General features: G+C 50.2%; 6 protein-coding genes across 6 annotated transcripts; 4 read left to right on the top strand and 2 right to left on the bottom strand.

Annotated features, from left to right (window-relative positions):
• Window positions 1-347: 347 nt before the first annotated feature.
• BKA67DRAFT_528557 (uncharacterized protein) lies at window positions 348-1,568 on the bottom strand (the record flags this gene model as incomplete). The annotated part of the gene is made up of 1 exon (XM_046098956.1): window positions 348-1,568. The coding sequence occupies one exon, from the start codon at window positions 1,566-1,568 to the stop codon at window positions 348-350; it is 1,221 nt and encodes a 406-aa protein (XP_045951040.1).
• A 1,220-nt stretch (window positions 1,569-2,788) lies between these two features.
• Window positions 2,789-3,802, top strand: BKA67DRAFT_528460 (uncharacterized protein; the record flags this gene model as incomplete). Its single annotated transcript, XM_046098946.1, has 1 exon — window positions 2,789-3,802. One exon carries the CDS (start codon window positions 2,789-2,791, stop codon window positions 3,800-3,802), a length of 1,014 nt encoding a protein of 337 aa, XP_045951039.1.
• A 178-nt stretch (window positions 3,803-3,980) lies between these two features.
• On the bottom strand, window positions 3,981-5,021 carry BKA67DRAFT_665346 (mitochondrial carrier domain-containing protein; the record flags this gene model as incomplete). The annotated part of the gene is made up of 3 exons (XM_046108539.1): window positions 3,981-4,004; window positions 4,063-4,871; window positions 4,928-5,021. 3 exons carry the CDS (start codon window positions 5,019-5,021, stop codon window positions 3,981-3,983), a joined length of 927 nt encoding a protein of 308 aa, XP_045951038.1.
• Window positions 5,022-7,922: 2,901 nt separating this feature from the next.
• BKA67DRAFT_588153 (uncharacterized protein) lies at window positions 7,923-8,352 on the top strand. Its single transcript, XM_046104364.1, has one exon. The coding sequence runs from the start codon at window positions 7,938-7,940 to the stop codon at window positions 8,211-8,213; it is 276 nt and encodes a 91-aa protein (XP_045951037.1). The 5' UTR covers window positions 7,923-7,937; the 3' UTR covers window positions 8,214-8,352.
• A 2,336-nt stretch (window positions 8,353-10,688) lies between these two features.
• Window positions 10,689-11,398, top strand: BKA67DRAFT_528547 (Alpha/Beta hydrolase protein; the record flags this gene model as incomplete). The annotated part of the gene is made up of 2 exons (XM_046098953.1): window positions 10,689-11,064; window positions 11,139-11,398. Coding segments are annotated over 2 exons (636 nt in total), but the record flags the coding sequence as incomplete, so codon positions are not given.
• Window positions 11,399-13,541: 2,143 nt separating this feature from the next.
• On the top strand, window positions 13,542-15,371 carry BKA67DRAFT_588148 (dehydrogenase). Its single transcript, XM_046104363.1, has 4 exons — window positions 13,542-13,673; window positions 13,742-14,295; window positions 14,364-14,960; window positions 15,037-15,371. The coding sequence occupies exons 2-4, from the start codon at window positions 13,926-13,928 to the stop codon at window positions 15,087-15,089; spliced, it is 1,020 nt and encodes a 339-aa protein (XP_045951035.1). The 5' UTR covers window positions 13,542-13,673; window positions 13,742-13,925; the 3' UTR covers window positions 15,090-15,371.
• Window positions 15,372-15,982: the final 611 nt, after the last annotated feature.

The raw sequence follows: 15,982 nt of genomic DNA, 5'->3' as shown, positions 1-15,982 counted from the left end.
CTGCAAGGAATTTTTAAGGTGGTGGTGGATATGTCGATCTGTCCCAATCGTCCCAAGAATATGGTTCAAACTCGATCCGCTACGTCTGCGGCCTTATGCTCCGATGACAACTTGGCAAAGGCTTGGACATAATTCCCCAGGCCGTATGTTCTTGTTCGACAAGGTTTTGCTGTGAATAAGACAATGTTATGCATCCGGCAATGATATTTGTCAAAGAAAGACCGTTGTATTAACCACGGGATGGCATAGATCATGTAGAAGGCAAAAATGTAAGTCATTTATTTCTAATAAACGCATAGCAGTTCTATTCTACTCTATTCTATCCTTAGATGTAGTTTCTTTCAACATTACTCTGCCCTGAGCAAAGGCCCTGTCTTGAATGGTTTCACTGCCTTCCATTCTACCGTCGGCGGCACCTTGTCTTGAGTCCAGTAAATCATTCCCTGTCGTAACCAATGTGCATATGTGCCAGGAATATCATCGGCTCCCGGGTTCTTCCTCCAGAGTGAGCTCAGCGTGTCACCCTTCACCCTTAAAATTAGACCAGTCGCCAGCTTGAAACCAAAACTCCTCGATAAGCAGCCTTCCACAATCTCTCTAGCTTTGGCCTGCTGTTCACTTTCCGCCTCCCCGTCACGCGGGAGCGGCAGCGACATTAGATTGTATGCCAGCGTGCCATCCCAGGCTGTATACTCGTTGATGAGCTGTCCTCCCACCATGAACTCGATCCCGTAAACATGCGTGGCCACGTACTCGGGGCCGTTCCAGCCGTCCTCGGGATCCTCGATCGCCATGGCCATCGTCAAAGCTTGACCCTGGATGATGTAGTCCGTCAGCATGGCCGTTACCTCCGCCGGGCCATACGTGATGCCATTCTCCGTGAAAGAACCGCTATAATTCATCCAGGGCACGCCCTTCAGCAGCGGGCTATGCCGCATGCCATCCGTGCTGGCCTTCCCGCCGTCTTCGTCCCACAGCGCCAGGAAGAGCTTGTGCGCGCGCAGAAAGAGCGGGTTGTTGCGGTTCGAGCAGAGAAAATAGTTGGTGAGCGTCATCGCCTCCGGTTCCCCGCCGCTGTACGAGAGGACCTCGTAGGGGCTCTCGGGATTCCCCACCGTCTCGTTCCACAGCCGGTCCAGGTCCCCGATCTGCATCATGCCCACGTCGGCATACACGCCCCCGTACCGCAGCAGCAGTGGCCATCTAACCAGGTCGGACGTGTGCTGGACAGCGTGATCGCCGCCGATCGTCCCGTTCCTGAAGGCAGCGGGGAAGGTCCCCGGATCCGTCGTGTCGAGAAAGTTGGCCACGTTGAGGGGTGAGTTGGGCAGTCTGTCGAGCACCCGTATCACCCAGCCGAGCTTGGAGAGCCGTCGATGGTATGCACGCGCGTTGCGCCGCGTGTATGGGTGCATGTTGCTGAAGCCGCTGTGCCAGAAAAGCCAGATGTTCTTCTCGTCGGTGACGGGCTTGGGGTTTAGCAGATCTTGATCAATCTCCGAATCAGGCCGGAGGTCCAGAAGTTCCGACGGGATGGCGTGCATCCCTTGGGGTATCTGGTAGTCCATCCTGGAGTGCTGCTGGTCTTGTGTTGTGGTGTCTAGTGGTAACAGCATCAATGGGGACGCAGATGTGGGTATGGACTTTGTGGTTGGCGCTGCTTCGAGATTGTACTCCTTTGTTTTGTGATACGATATGTGGGTTGTAGGATGAAGCATGCGGTCCATTAAGTACTGCGAAGCATATATCGCGCATGCGTCTATCGTGAATACATCTATCGGGAATATAGCCTCGATCTTCACCTCGCTTAATGGAAGAGTGTGTCAGACGAAAAGAGTGGGTCGTGATCGCCTCGACGAACCAATTAAATTACCCAACTCATTATGATTCATCGTAGATCATCGGCGCCACTGCAGGGTCCAACTAAAACCGTTCAGCAAGTTCTCGGCTGGCACACACTGGGCGCGGGCGCCAGAGTATGTATAGTTCGCATTTCAATCACTGCTTCTTCCTCATCATGGTTGTCACAAGAATCAGATTCTGCGATGAGATAGTATACTAGTTTCAAGTACCCGAGTGTAGGACAGAGTGGGACATTCGGCCGAGTAGTGATTGTGATGATGCCCCGTGCATAGACTCCTGACAGCGATGCCTAACCAGGGCACGCAAAGACTCGTGTAACCAGCACAAATGCAGACGAGTTCGTTGCAGGAGTAATCATGGGCACGCCCTTTTCTTCTTTCAAGAAATGGACCCCAACTTTTCGCACCACACCGGATTGAAAATGCACCGCGCGAAAGATCCAACATGGCCAATCAACAAGGAGTCTGCCTTGCGCAGTACAAATGGGGTATTGGTCGGCTCCGACGACGGCAATAGCACTTTTAAAATCCGGCGCCAGGTGGCCTATATAACCATGCACGCCAAACCTTGGGTATAGCGATTGCCAATAACGGCTTAGTTAGGTTCTGAAAGGAGCCCGATGTGTCGTATGTCTAAACAGCATCAGACTTCTGACGGTGAAGGCACGCTATGGCGACACATTATTGGCTCGAGTCAATGCAGGCGGAGGTAATCACGCCAGGAGCAAGCCGGATTACAAATGAAGCTCCGCCGGAAGTATGATAATGAACCCGAAGTCCGCGATGCCTGGAAACTCAAAAATGATATAAATTCGCCATTTGTGGCCACCGAGAGACCGGTTCGTCAGGAGAACTCGTCGCATGACAATCAAGCGAGCCCCTAATACACCCATACTAGCAACCCCCCAACTTACACCACTCCCACAATGTCTACCTATATCCAAAACAAGCTCGCCTCAGGCTCCAAGCTACACATCTTCGTAACAGGGGCCAGCGGCTACGTCGGGCGGCACTTCACCAAGCTAGCCATCGCATCCGGACACACGGTGCACGGCCTCTCGCGGTCGAGCAACGGGGACGAGATCCTCAAGTCGCTCGGCGCGACGCCCATCCGGGGGGACTTGTCGAAGCACGAGCTGCTGAAGGCGGAGGCATCCAAGGCCGACGCCGTGGTGCACCTGGCGTGGAACCACGACTTCAGCCTTGACATGAACAAGGTGGCGGACGACGACATCGCGGCCGTCGACGCCATCATGTCTGTCCTGTCCGGCACGGGCAAGCCCCTCATCCACACATCTGGCGTGGGCGGCTATGTGGAGACGGCTGACGGCTCTGCGGCGACCGAAGACGTTCCCAAACAGACGGGCGTGCCTCTTCTGGATGCGCGCGGGCGCGCCGAGCGTAATCTGCTGGACAGGGACGATGTGCACGGGGCGCTGATCCGGCTCGCGCCCTATGTGTACGGAAACGGTGGTAGCGGGTTCCTGGTCATATGGATGAGCGAGGCGCTCAGGCATGGCGAGAGTCTGTATGTGGAAGATGGCGGCAACAAGGCGAAGAGCACGGTGCATGTGGAAGATGTTGCCGAGTTGTATCTGCAGGCGATTCAGTATGCCGGCAAGGGTGAGATCTACAATGGCGTCTCGTCGGCCGAGACCACGGGGAAGCAGATGGCGGAGGCGGTTGGTGAGGTCATGGGCGTACCGACCAGGGCCGTGACGTTCGAAGAAGGAGTTGGCAAGTTTGGTCAGTTCTTGACATTCTTCAATGCCATTGCAGCAAATGTGTCCAGCCAGAAAGCAAGAGACCAACTACACTGGCAGCCTCATGGTCCTGCGTTTCTAGAGGATGTCAAGAACGGTTCATACAAGGCGGTCGCGAAGGAATTGAAGGACACCGGAAACACCAAGGTAGCTGCGGAGTGGGGAATCGGCAAATAGACCAGTAGGAGAATGATGGGTCATCTCCGGTATGAACATCTAGATCGCACACAGCCAATTCCTAGGTGAATAAAATCTTGTCTGATTGTAATGTAAATGTATGGTTTCGTAAATCATTCTCCCTCTAAACGCCACATAAACCACCAGAACGCCTGCTCAATTCGAAGTCATGAGCCCTCTAGTGTCCACCAGTGGTGGGAAGCTGGGAAACTTGTTAGCAGGGTTCATAGTCACGCGACTTCGAGGAAATATTGGCTTACCCCGAGATATACCTTGAAAGAATCATAAACCAGCCATTGGAAGGCTGTCAAGGTACCGATCATGAAGATACGGACGGGCAGACCGTTCCACAAGCCTGCGAAGCCGACGTTCTTGTAAATTCTGCCGACGGCAGTCATGGCTCCCTCACCCGCCTTGCGGTCAGAGTTGAGCTTGCTGACCATGACATCGGCCGGGTGCGACACAACAGCACAGCCGACACCAGCGATGTATCCACCCAAGAAAGATACACCGGTTTGCTGGAGGGTGTTGAAAGCCTCCTTCGGCTTGCCCAACGACTTGTAGATCTGTTCTACGGCCTTCTCGAACGATGCGAACTTGACCATGGTATATGGAATCTGTCGCGCCCATAGAGGGTACAGACCCTTGTAGAGGCCAGCGATGCCCTCCTTCTGTGTGACCTTGCTCCATCCCTCTGGCAGGGTCTTGGCATAAGGTGGCATCGTAGTCTGCATGCGCACCTTGATTGATTCCCAGGGGCAGAGAGCCATGTCGGCGAAGAACTCGGCGGAGGCGGAAGCACCTAGGTATACAACCGTCTTGGGTGCGTTCGGGAACAGGGTCTCACCATAGTAGTACTTGAAAACCTCATAGAGACCATACTTTCCGGCACCCTGGAAAGCGTAGCCGACGAAAGTGGGTTGCCAGCCTGTGAAGATACCCCTAAGGCCCTCTTTGCTGTAGATCTTCTTCCATGCCTCAATGTTGGACTTGTATAGGGATGAGTCGACTTGGCGCCGGCATTTTACGAGATCGAGTGGTGTGACAGAGGTATGTGTTGGACCGCAAGCTATTGATTGTGCACAGTTAGCCAATTTCAGGCGGTCGACGATGAGCAAGACATACCAATGATGCCTCCCAGGGTGCAGGCTGCGAAATATGTCGGCGAGAAAAGCTCAATCTTGTTGGCCGAGGCGTTGGGTGCGTGTTTGGTAGCCATTGTGAGTGGAGATGGTCGCGTGGGGGGCTCGGGATGAGAGGAGATGGGGCGTGAAAACAAATCAATTGACTTTAATTGCCTTCAAGAAATCAAGTCCAGACTGCAAGCAACGCTGCGATTGTACGATTACTGCCAACACAAGGTAGAGATAGAGGAATATAGAAATATAGAAACATAGGAAATACAGCAGCTTCCAAGATATCCGGTAGCTCCGTTATCTCGTTATCTCGGTGCTCGCGTTGAGGGCGGCCCATAGGAAATGATCAAGCTCCAAGGCGAGTTGTGACGACTTCAAGGCACATGGAGCGGATGAGGCCCAAGCTACAGCGCGATGATGTCATTTCTTGTGCTTGTTCCAAGCCGATAACAAGAAGACGTCACGGGCTACTTGCACCGAAGCGGACCCACGGTAGTCAATTTGACTTTGTAGTGTGGTTCCTGGCCCGGAATTCGTCATGTCATAGGAGAGAAGTCGCTATTCTGCACCTAGACTAGGTTGGTGAATTGCTTGTTACGCTTGTTCGTGTTTTGACATTCCCAGAGATGAAATCGCGAAATCCGAGGTACATAACAGATCCGCGATAGCAATACGATAGCAATACGATAAGATAATGGCACGGAAACGTTGTGCACGGGCCTCACCACCACTAGATGGTTGCTCACCTTCGCCATTGTAGGGCTTTTACTTTTTAAAGCACAAGTATCCCACCATGGGGATGGCACGCCTTCGTATACAACGCAGTTGTGGCAGAGATCTTGCTGTCACTTTCCATGCTATGCATTAGCCAAATGCTAGCCAGGGTTGTAGTCAATCTGTGCTACGGAGGCTGGCGGAAGCCCATTTCCGGTGCATAAAGTTGCCGCCTCATCTCAAGCACATCATGGAAACGTGCCATGTGGCATGCACAAGCCTGATGATAGCAATTGAGAAATTGTGCAGGGTCCGGCGTGTCACTTTCAATGAGATGCAGCAGAAACATGGAGGCATCAAGCATGAGAATGCGCTGGTGCACTTCCATCACTATCATGCTGTGGCAACTGTGCTAATGCCCCATTGCCTCCGGGTGTTCTGTTATTTCCTCAAGCTTGAAGCACTTCTTAAGCTTGAATTAAATACCTCTTTATGCTTATTTTTTGAACCAACGAACCGAGAGCGGCGGAAAGAACTGAGGTCGGTCCATCTGTGCTAATTATGTCATGCCGACGCCCGACTTTACGATAAAAACAACCTATCAGTTTGACACTGTTCGTGGCGTCTCTCTTGGTATGCGCTACGCAGTTCTATAATAGTCAAAATAGTTGACTTAAGCGGGAGCTCAAGTCACCATGCCCCAGTTATTAGGACCCGTCCATAATCAACCCTCTCATAAACGTAGAGATATCTATTGCGGCATTCATCAAGCGGTATCCTAGATCATAGTGGATCATGTCGTCTTGAGATTGGGGAGATACCCATTGACAGCAGCTTTCCACGACTCTGTAAACGATAAACTGAGAATCCATTGTTTAACTTCATTAAGCCGCTAAAAGCACCTGGTATTTCTGTACACCTAGTAAAGGTCTATATTCAAACTGCCTCATATGGGTATTAAAGTATGTTGTGTCGCCCTCTTCGTAGCTGGGTTCTTGGTGATTGTTCCACAATGGTATAAGCGGCTCGGAGTTCATCTTCTAATGAAGCGTCAATTGGAACTTTTTTATTAAGCTAAATAAAAGATGTAACTTACGAATGTTCATGTGAACTTATTTCGTTGCTCAAAACTCATCTTTACCTTGCTGGACAGAGCCATCATCTGCGAATTTCATCTCAGTCTGTTTCTCTGCTCTAGATATACACCTTCCCCTCATCGAGTATACTAAATCTAAAGTTTCTGATAAATAAATTAAATCCCTTCTTTTCATTCTTCTACACCTATCTTTCCTAAAAACTCGCCATTTCGTCTCTTCATTGACTAAAGCTACCCTCTGCCAGCCCTAAAATTGTACCTTCCCTCGACCAGTTCGCCAAATCTACAGCTTCTGGCAAATCTATTTAAGCAGCCTTCTTTTTGTTCTTGTACAACCTTCCACCACAACCTTTCACCACAACCTTTCACACAACTTAAGTCAACCTTCGTTGCCTACCAACATATCTTCAAGTCACAACTCTCTCTTCCGTACCTTTCATAACACCAATCAGCATCACGAACTTCATGCTTCACATCCCCCAACTCCTCCATCAACTTTCACAATGGCACCAAAGGGCAACAACAAGAGCGGTGCCGCCAAGGCTTTTACCCTGACCCAGAATGAAATTGAGGTTCTTCGCGTTGGCTTCAATTGTATTGATGACACCAAGGTGAGCGTGAGCAGCTGATGCATGCACCAATAGTTCCACTTCCCTTCCATGCACCAATACTTCCACTTCCCTTCCATGCACCAATACTTCCACTTCCCTTCCATGCACCATTACCTCTCTTTTCACGTCAGATATGGCAGCTCGTCTCGTCAATATAACACAGAGTTTAGTCGCCCGAAACACGCAAATATTGTACATGAATTATTGCGCAATCACTCAGAGGCACTCATTGCCACCGTGATCAGAACTTTTCATCTCATCTTGCGGATGATAGCAGGTTCAGCCCGATAGTTTTATACAATTTGTTTGGACAAAGAAACCCGTTTTGTTGTCATCTGATCCTGCAGCAGAGGCATCCTGACGGCAAAACAATTCATGAGAGCATGGGTTGACCCTCTTCTGTTCACTTCATTGCACAGGTCCGTGATTATGTTCACCGTTCTGTACAAGCCTGCAATTTGTGGCAAGATTTCTTATGATTTTTCATGGCGCCTTTCCATCAATTTTATTCAGTCACGTCAAACCAGTAGTTGTAACTAACAACGCATCTTCTTCCACAGATCGATATCGAAAAGTTCATGGCAGCTTTCCCTCCGGGCAAGTACTCCAGCCCCGCCTCCGCCAGAGCCTGTTGGAACATCCTCCGCCGCAAGCTCAAGCTGAACAGTACCGCTCCCATTGGCAACGGCAATGTTGAGGACGACACCGCTGCCCCTGTGCCCGCCCCAAAGAAGGGAGGTGACCGACCTGTTAAGCACGTCAAGGCTCCCGCCGACGCCAATGACGACCAGGGGAGCGACGTTGCTCCGCCCGCCAAGAAGCGAAAGGCCTTGCCCGAAGCTGCCATCAAGTAGAAGCCTGTCAAGTTCAATTTTAAGGAGGAGGCTCATTTGAACGATGCACCCAAAGAAGCTTCAACGCCTGAGACGTTGTACGAAAACGAACACAACGCTGCCCAGCCCATGTTGGAGTCTGGCGAGGCTTAAATTCTACGTCCATTGACATGGGGAGATTTTGTCTTTCTCGGAAAGCCGCAATTGGGATGATTGGACCATGGTCATGAGGTTATGCTGCTGTGTGTCTTCCTCGGCGGGGCACTGCATACTTATATAGTAGTGATAGATGCAAATTTCTAGCAGCATCTAGACAAGATAGCAAGAGCTATTGTGATTAAATGCGAAGCATCTGGAATATATTTGATGTGCTTAATGAACCTATGCAAAGTAGTGCGGTCGTATTCAATCAGTAGTCAAGTCAGATGAAGCTGCCGCCGGTGTATTTCACGCTGTTTTATACCATTGGTTTCGCCTTGACATTTCTTATGGTCTGACAATCTATATAAATGTCAAGTACGTTCTAACAGATTAGCAATAGTCGCCGTTAATTGGAGTGCTTGATGAAAGTGGCAGAGACATTGTACTAATTAATCCCCATGTCGTGGGTTCTTCTCGCAGCAGAAAACTACAGTTTTTGTTAGCGTATTTCGTCATTCTCACAAGACTGTTATGTCAATATCAAAGCGCAATTAAAATGACTACTGAACACATTCAACAGTAGTTTACCCGGTACATTGTGACTCGAATTATGAACAGCGCGGTGGCAGTATGATTAAAGTATTGTCTAGTGCAGGCCAGTGCTAATGGTTCTGTTGACTTATACTAGGTCGACACTGGGCCGCGATTGGTGGCGGTCGGACGAGATTTTGGCCTGCTGGCAGATGTCATGTCGCAGTCCGATGAATCCACTGGTCGGATATTCTTGTGAATCCGCATTTCGTTGACGACAAGAAAGGTCCGGAGTGAATTCCGGACAGAGAGCTCGTCCAATTAAACTCTCTCAATTGAACCCGAAAATTGAGTGTTCCCGATGTGGATCTTGGGCCCCTCAAATACCAAAACAGCCTTGGTGGTCATGCACCCACAACAAAGTCCACCGGAACAATCACATTGTACGGGATCTGTAAGGATGCACTACAAGGTGGCTCTCAAATCACAGATAGCATGATCATATTGCAATATTGACTAGGGGAACATTGTATTTTTATTTTTATTCAAAATTTCTGTTTGGCGATCTTGAAGCATACATGGTCATCATCACAGCGAAGCCGCACTATCTGCTAGTCTAGCCTACCTTTTTTGGTCCTTCATCAGAGCAACGAAGTAATGATGCTTGGCTAGCATTAAGTAGGCAAATGCGTCGGTCAGCGTGTCGTGGTTCGTTTTTAGTAAGCGGTCTCTTCGAGAGGTGAGATCGAATGACTATGTACTTGCATAGTAGTACGTAAAGATCCTTGTTGCATCAGTTCACGCTTTATTGAATCCACCCTATACGGGTCCCCATCGGTGAGCTCCGCTGGACCAATGCCAATCCCATGGATAACATCGTGGTCACAGCACACAGGTCTGTAGCCATGAAGTGGTCGATGATATCCTCTCTTCAACAGGGTCCCAATTAGAGTGTGCGGGCTTGAACGTTGGTAAGGCATGTAAGCACGATGCCTCGACCGTCTTCAGAGAGCCGCAAGTCATGGTGCGCATAACGTTGCATTGTGTACCTGGCCCAGGCGCCGGGGAAATTTTCTAGCGCGTCCCCCCTTGTAATTAAGCTTGTAGCCAAGCTTATTATAGTGCGTCATAGCCCTACGCTCTACCGGAGAAGTTGGCGAATTCGGCTTCTGGTGTCCTGAACTATCGGAAGTGATTCGCTGCACAGGCACGACATGTGTAACAAAATGGCCAGCATATCACCACCATAGATAACTGGTGCAATGACGGACGACTATGTCGGATACACAAGAGAACGAAGTAGTGGCCGATCTGATGAACTGCCGAAAGATACCAACAAGCTCTGAGTACAGTGGTTGTATTGCCTATCGTTCGTCCTACCATTTCGGACACTTCACAAAAGCTTCCGTAAATTCCTAGCGTACAGCTGCTCCCTGAGATTCCGGAGTTCGGATGATGCTTACCTTCAGTGGACCTCGTTCTAACGCTCCACTATCACGACTTTGCCCCATATACCTGTGTGGGTTCTTATATTATTAAGACTCGTATTGTAGACTGTGGGTAACGGCGATGCCTTTCAGCCTTTTAGCCCGTGTGAAAGCAGGGCTGCTTCAGCTCTATGAAAAGGGAATGTCTCGCTCCCCCCCACTGGCGGTTACTCTCATCATAGTCAACCGCTCGTTTACTTGACTTCTTTATACTCGACCTATTTAATCTTAATTCGCAGTATTTCTTTCGAAAATGCCTTCATCAACATCCATCATGCGCGCCGGCCTCCTGGCTGCTTCCGCCGCCAGCGCCTCGAGCGTTATCCAGAGCCGTCAGATGACGACCACCGACTGCGCAGCTGTGCACTTGTTTCTGGCACGCGGCAACACCGAGCCCTACCCGGGGCGCCAGTCGGTTTTGGTGGCGGAGGTCTGTGACAGGGTAGCCGACTGTGATTACGAGGACATCGTTTTCAAGGATGGTGCCGATGATGTGTACAGCGAGTCTATCTACGAGGGTGCCACCAACGGTTACAACCAGGTCAACGCCTACAACGCTCGTTGCCCCGACGCCAAACTGGTCATCAGCGGTTACAGCCAGGGTGGTCACGTTGTGAGCGACATCCTTGCTGGTGGAGGTGGCAGCTTCTTCGGATCCACAGAGCCTGGCGAGACACCCGCAGTCAGTGCATCCAGTGCCGCAGGAAAGGCCAGTAAGTTGTTGCACCTCTTCTGATCAGCGACGATCAAAGGAAGCCACTTTTCCTAACCACAAATTGGACTATAGTTAAGGCTGTTACCACCTTCGGCAACGTCCGCCACACTCCCGACCAGCCGTACAACTACGGAACCGGCTCCGCAAACACCAGCAGCAACCCCCGAGATGAGGCGCAGCAGGCTATTCTCCTCACCTACGCAAACGTCTGGAGGGACTACTGCCAGATCGGCGACCCTGTCTGCGCCCACGGTGACGTCCGAACGGACCACACCAACTACTTCGACCTCTTCACCTACGGAGCTGCCGAGTGGATCGTGTCCAAGCTCAGCGAGGACAGCGCCGCAACCTCGAGCGTCGCGTCCAGCTCTGCCGCTGCCACTCCTGTTGCTAGCGTTCCTGCTAGCTCTACTCCCGCAAGCTCAGCCGAACCCGTCTCGACCGCCGACGTGACCACCTCCGCTCTATCAAGCTCTGCCCCCGCCAGCACTGTTGTTGCCATCTCTGCTCCTACCACCACTGTTGTTGCCAGCTCTGCTCCTACCACCACTGTTGTTGCCAGCTCTGCTCCTACCACCACTGTTGTTGCCAGCTCTGCCCCCGCCAGCTCTGCTCCCGCCAACTCTGCTCCTGTTAGCTCTGCTCCTACCACCACCATTGTTGCCAGCTCTGCTCCTGCCAGCTCCGCTCCCGCCAGCTCCGCCTCTGTCACGTCCGTTGCGGCTTACCCTGTGCTCTCAAGCTCTGCCGCGCCCAGCTCTACTCTCGCAACCTCCGTCATTGCCTACCCTACCCAAAAGAAGACCTGCGGTGGAAAGAAGCCCATCGTCAACTAAGTCGCGCACCTTCTTTCCACGATGGCCTCACGAAGGTATCGTCAGAATATCGCAGACAATATCGACGCCATCTCACACGAAGACATGGGCCGCTGAATACAATGTTCCCACGGCCTAGTCACTAGGACTTGTCGGAAATCGTATCAGTCGTCACTACTGCGAGCCTCAGGCCTCCTAATGGGTCTTGTGAAGCAACACTTGCTTCGGCAGTGGCTTGATAAAACAGCCAACCCCCAGTACCGTCATGTAGCCATTAATTAGAGTTAATGTCGGGAATATTTCGCTTGCGAGCGTTCCACCATGCGGTTACGATGTTTCACATCTACACCGACAGAACATATGTTAGGATCAATTGGCTGCGAAATTTGGATAACAAACAAGTTAATAATAACACAATTTTTACATTCATGCTCGTACATTACCTGATATGGCCATGCCGTTGATTCATGAATTTTAGGGGCTTCGTCGGGCTGGTGTTAGTGACTACGCGGATGATGGCCAAAAGCTGGCTCAATAAGCGTTTTGATTATGAGGTCTGGTTGACAGTGAAAGATCGCTGGACGTTTCCAAACTTGTGATTTTACTGGTGCCGAGTGATCGTGGCTTCAGTGCGTGTATGTGAAGCCCATGATCTGGAACATCATTAAGCACAGGAATGATAATTGGAGATAATTATGATGAAAGCTTTGCCTTTTGGCCATTTCTCGACGATAGCCGGGGCTCTATTATCCTGTGCGTCTGTACCGGGTCGATCTTTTCCACGTAATTGTTCGTGGCCGTCATTGTACCTGGCTCATGGATGGGTCGAACTTCTTGAGCTCTGCGGGTGAGGCGGCCGCTCAGAGCCCCCAATTCGGAAAAAGTGTTGTTGGAGTGCGGCCGTTGAGGCTCGAAAGGGTTGGATATTTCTCCTCTCAGGTGAGTGCTTATGTTTGGGGTTATTACTCACGGGTCGTGCAAGGAAATAGTAAAGCCACGATGCCAAGTATGAAACGAAACGTATGAACGGCTCAGCACTCCGGCGGGTCGGGAAAAGATGGTACGGCTCATGTGGCCCACACTTGATAGCCAATCATCCCATTGCAACATAATCTTTTGGCCCAAGATTATTGATACATGGTAAACATTTGTTTCGTGTACCAATAACAGTTTTTTGTGTGTTTTTACGTGTTCACGACAGTACACATAGGTAAAGCCCCTATAATGGAGCGTGCTAGTCCTTCTGCCTTGTGATTACATAGTCTCCGGAATAAAGTTCTAGATCAGAAACTATACAAGAACCAATGGTCCGAGATCAGCACATGAATGTTTGTGCTAATTGGTCAATCAGTGGTGAGAGACTTTCGTGACCAATCAGGAATGGTATGTTGTGCCTTTTCGTCAGGGGTGCCACCGAATCAGCATCCTCATTCAACGGGAATATCTCTCTATCTCCGAATTGTAGCCTTGAGAAGACACTTTCAATTTCCTATCTCCGAGTTATAGCATTAAAGCGAGGGCTGGCATTTGTAATCACTCTGGAGTGTCCTTGGTGCAACCGGCATCCCGGGTAAATAGAGCGGAGCCGCTAGGCAGCAGGTCAACTCAGCTGGACAGCAAGACGACTAACTCCTTTGGGTACTCACGGACCAAGGCAAAGTCGGTGGTAGTCAGAGATATACGCAGAAAAGGTGGTTGACACAAGAATTGGTGCACTGTTTAGTGAGCTATAGTGGCCGTTGCGCCAATTCTTCTATCGCCTACTTTGGCAGAACCAGTTCATAGGTAAACAGTGAGCCTAATCTTGAAGCACTCTTATTATAGAGCGAGTACCTTAGCGTCGGCTGACTTCCGCTTTAGGTTAGTTGACATGCTTTCTAGCTGTATTGATCTGCTGCCTAGCCGCTCCTGAATGGAACTATGGAAGATATCCGAGGGCCATATATATCAATCTGACCTGCGACCTTTATAGAATTCTTTCGGCACTTCCAAAACTACGCACCGAATATTCGAGCGCATCTATCTCGCCTTTTAGATTACAGTCATGACACTGCCAAAGACTTACAAGCAGGCTAGTTTCAAAGCTAAAGGCGAGGCCTTGGTTTTGGAGGATGTCGACCTAGTCTTGCCAGCCAAAGGTGAGGTCCTCATCAAGGTTGAGGCTTGTGGGGTATGCCACTCGGATGTATTGGCTCAGTACGACGGATATGGAGCTGGCTTTCCACGAGTTCCGGGCCATGAGGTCATTGGCAAGGTCGCAGCTGTTGGCGATGAAGTGAGTGAATGGAAAGTCGGTGACCGGATTGGAGCAGGCTGGCACGGTGGCCATGACGGATCCTGCCATGCATGCCAGAACAGCTGGTTTCAATCATGCGATGCCGGTATCGTGAATGGCGTCACGAAGAATGGAGGATGTACGCTCACCACTATCTACTCGACCGCCCAATCGAGACCTAGCTCCAGAGGCTAATGAATTAAACAGATGCGGAATATGTTATTGCTAGAGCCAATGCGTCCGTTAAAATTCCGACCCACGTTGACGCCGCTTTATTTGCGCCCATGCTCTGTGCGGGAGTGACGGTCTTCCAGGCGCTCCGAAACTCCGGTGTCAAGCCTGGCGAGACAGTCGCGATTCAGGGACTAGGTGGGCTGGGACATCTGGCTATCCAATTTGCGAAGCACATGGGCTACCGAGTTGTGGCAGTGTCGCGAGGATCTGAGAAAGAGAAGTCCGCCCGAGAGCTCGGGGCAAATGAGTACATTGACGCAAGCAAAGGTGACCCAGGTCTTGCTCTCAGGAAACTCGGTGGAGCCGCGCTGGCGCTTACCACTGCTTTGAAATCTGACGCCATCACGCCGTTGATCAAAGGCCTCAACATCCTTGGAAAGTTGATTATTGTTAGTCTCCCAGGCGATTTTACAATCAACACCTACGAAGCAATCAAATATGGCATTTCTGTTCAAGTATGGCCAGGTGGAAATAACAAAGACTCGGAGAGAGCCGTCAATTTTGCTGATTTGCATGGTGTCAACACCATCATCGAAACGTTTCCTCTTTCTCAAGCTCAGCAGGCATATGGTATGTCAATGTCTTCTTGCTTCTTTCTTAATCGCAACGTAACACTTGTATCGATCTATTTACTAACGGACTCAAGACCACATGCTGAGCGGAAAGGCTCTACACCGTGCTGTGATCACGATGGGCTGATGAGCGCAACATAGTGTTGTTGACTTGGAGGAGGAGGAATGAATTAGGAGCATACACATTTAGTACAGGAGACCCGAAGAGATAACAAAAGTCAGGAAGCCAATATAATTGATGTTCCTTGATTTTGTGACTGCAAAGCCGCCAAGGGATGAAGCGTTGATGTGAGCATATTATAACTAGTAACAGTTTTTGCTAGAACTTATCACGCAACTGAACTGTTTCTAGTGTCTAAGCATTGTCAGTTCCGTATCATGTCAAATAACAAAACGCACATTTCGAGAATGTCCGCCAATCATCTCCACTTCAGTCCGCTCAATGCCACGCTTCGATGCTACATGGTCCAAAAAGAAGGGTAGCCAGTACGTTCGTGCCAATAAGAAGATTCGTTCAGTGGTGACTGGTGCCGATGGCGTGCTCTCTATAAACCTCTTGTTTTATGATGCTGCAGGTATGCCGACGTGCAGGACCTCATCACTGTTCAATTATCAGCAAGTACCTTTGCAGCATCAATGGTTACTCGCGGATCTACGCAGAACACCTTGAAAATAGCCTTATCTTCCTTCTCGTAAGTCAACAAAGTAGAACGGTGGAGATACATATATAACAGCCGCACTCCATCCACCTCTTGGTAGTCCCACCGATGTGGTTATCTACGTTCTATAGAAACTCGTCAACCGCTCCTTCAATGACTTCATAGTTGGTCCATCCATTGCACATCCCTCAGACTTTTAGATGACATCTCTCACTGGATGGTCCGCGAATGCTAGACATTTCTTGATCGCCCTCTCAATTTTGGCAACGAAACTGACTCTCCACAGTGGCGAAAATGACGCTGGTAAAATGCGGAAGGAGATAGATTGGACCGACTGGATATTACGAGGCCTATAAGATCT

This window comes from Truncatella angustata (genome assembly GCF_020726525.1).
Source record: "Truncatella angustata strain MPI-SDFR-AT-0073 chromosome Unknown BKA67scaffold_14, whole genome shotgun sequence".
Classification (NCBI taxonomy): Eukaryota; Fungi; Ascomycota; class Sordariomycetes; order Amphisphaeriales; family Sporocadaceae; genus Truncatella; species Truncatella angustata.
Note: the sequence above shows the minus strand (reverse complement) of the source record. Positions and strands in the feature narration are given on the sequence as shown.

What these genes read in the sequence shown, in the direction of transcription:
- BKA67DRAFT_588153 (XM_046104364.1), top strand. Translation starts at nt 7,938, where the DNA reads ATGGCAGCTTTCCCTCCGGGCAAGTACTCCAGCCCCGCCTCCGCCAGA.
- BKA67DRAFT_588148 (XM_046104363.1), top strand. Translation starts at nt 13,926, where the DNA reads ATGACACTGCCAAAGACTTACAAGCAGGCTAGTTTCAAAGCTAAAGGC. An exon ending in CGTCACGAAGAATGGAGGAT is followed by an intron (nt 14,296 to 14,363) that starts GTACGCTCACCA and finishes TGAATTAAACAG; the next exon opens with ATGCGGAATATGTTATTGCT. An exon ending in TCAAGCTCAGCAGGCATATG is followed by an intron (nt 14,961 to 15,036) that starts GTATGTCAATGT and finishes AACGGACTCAAG; the next exon opens with ACCACATGCTGAGCGGAAAG.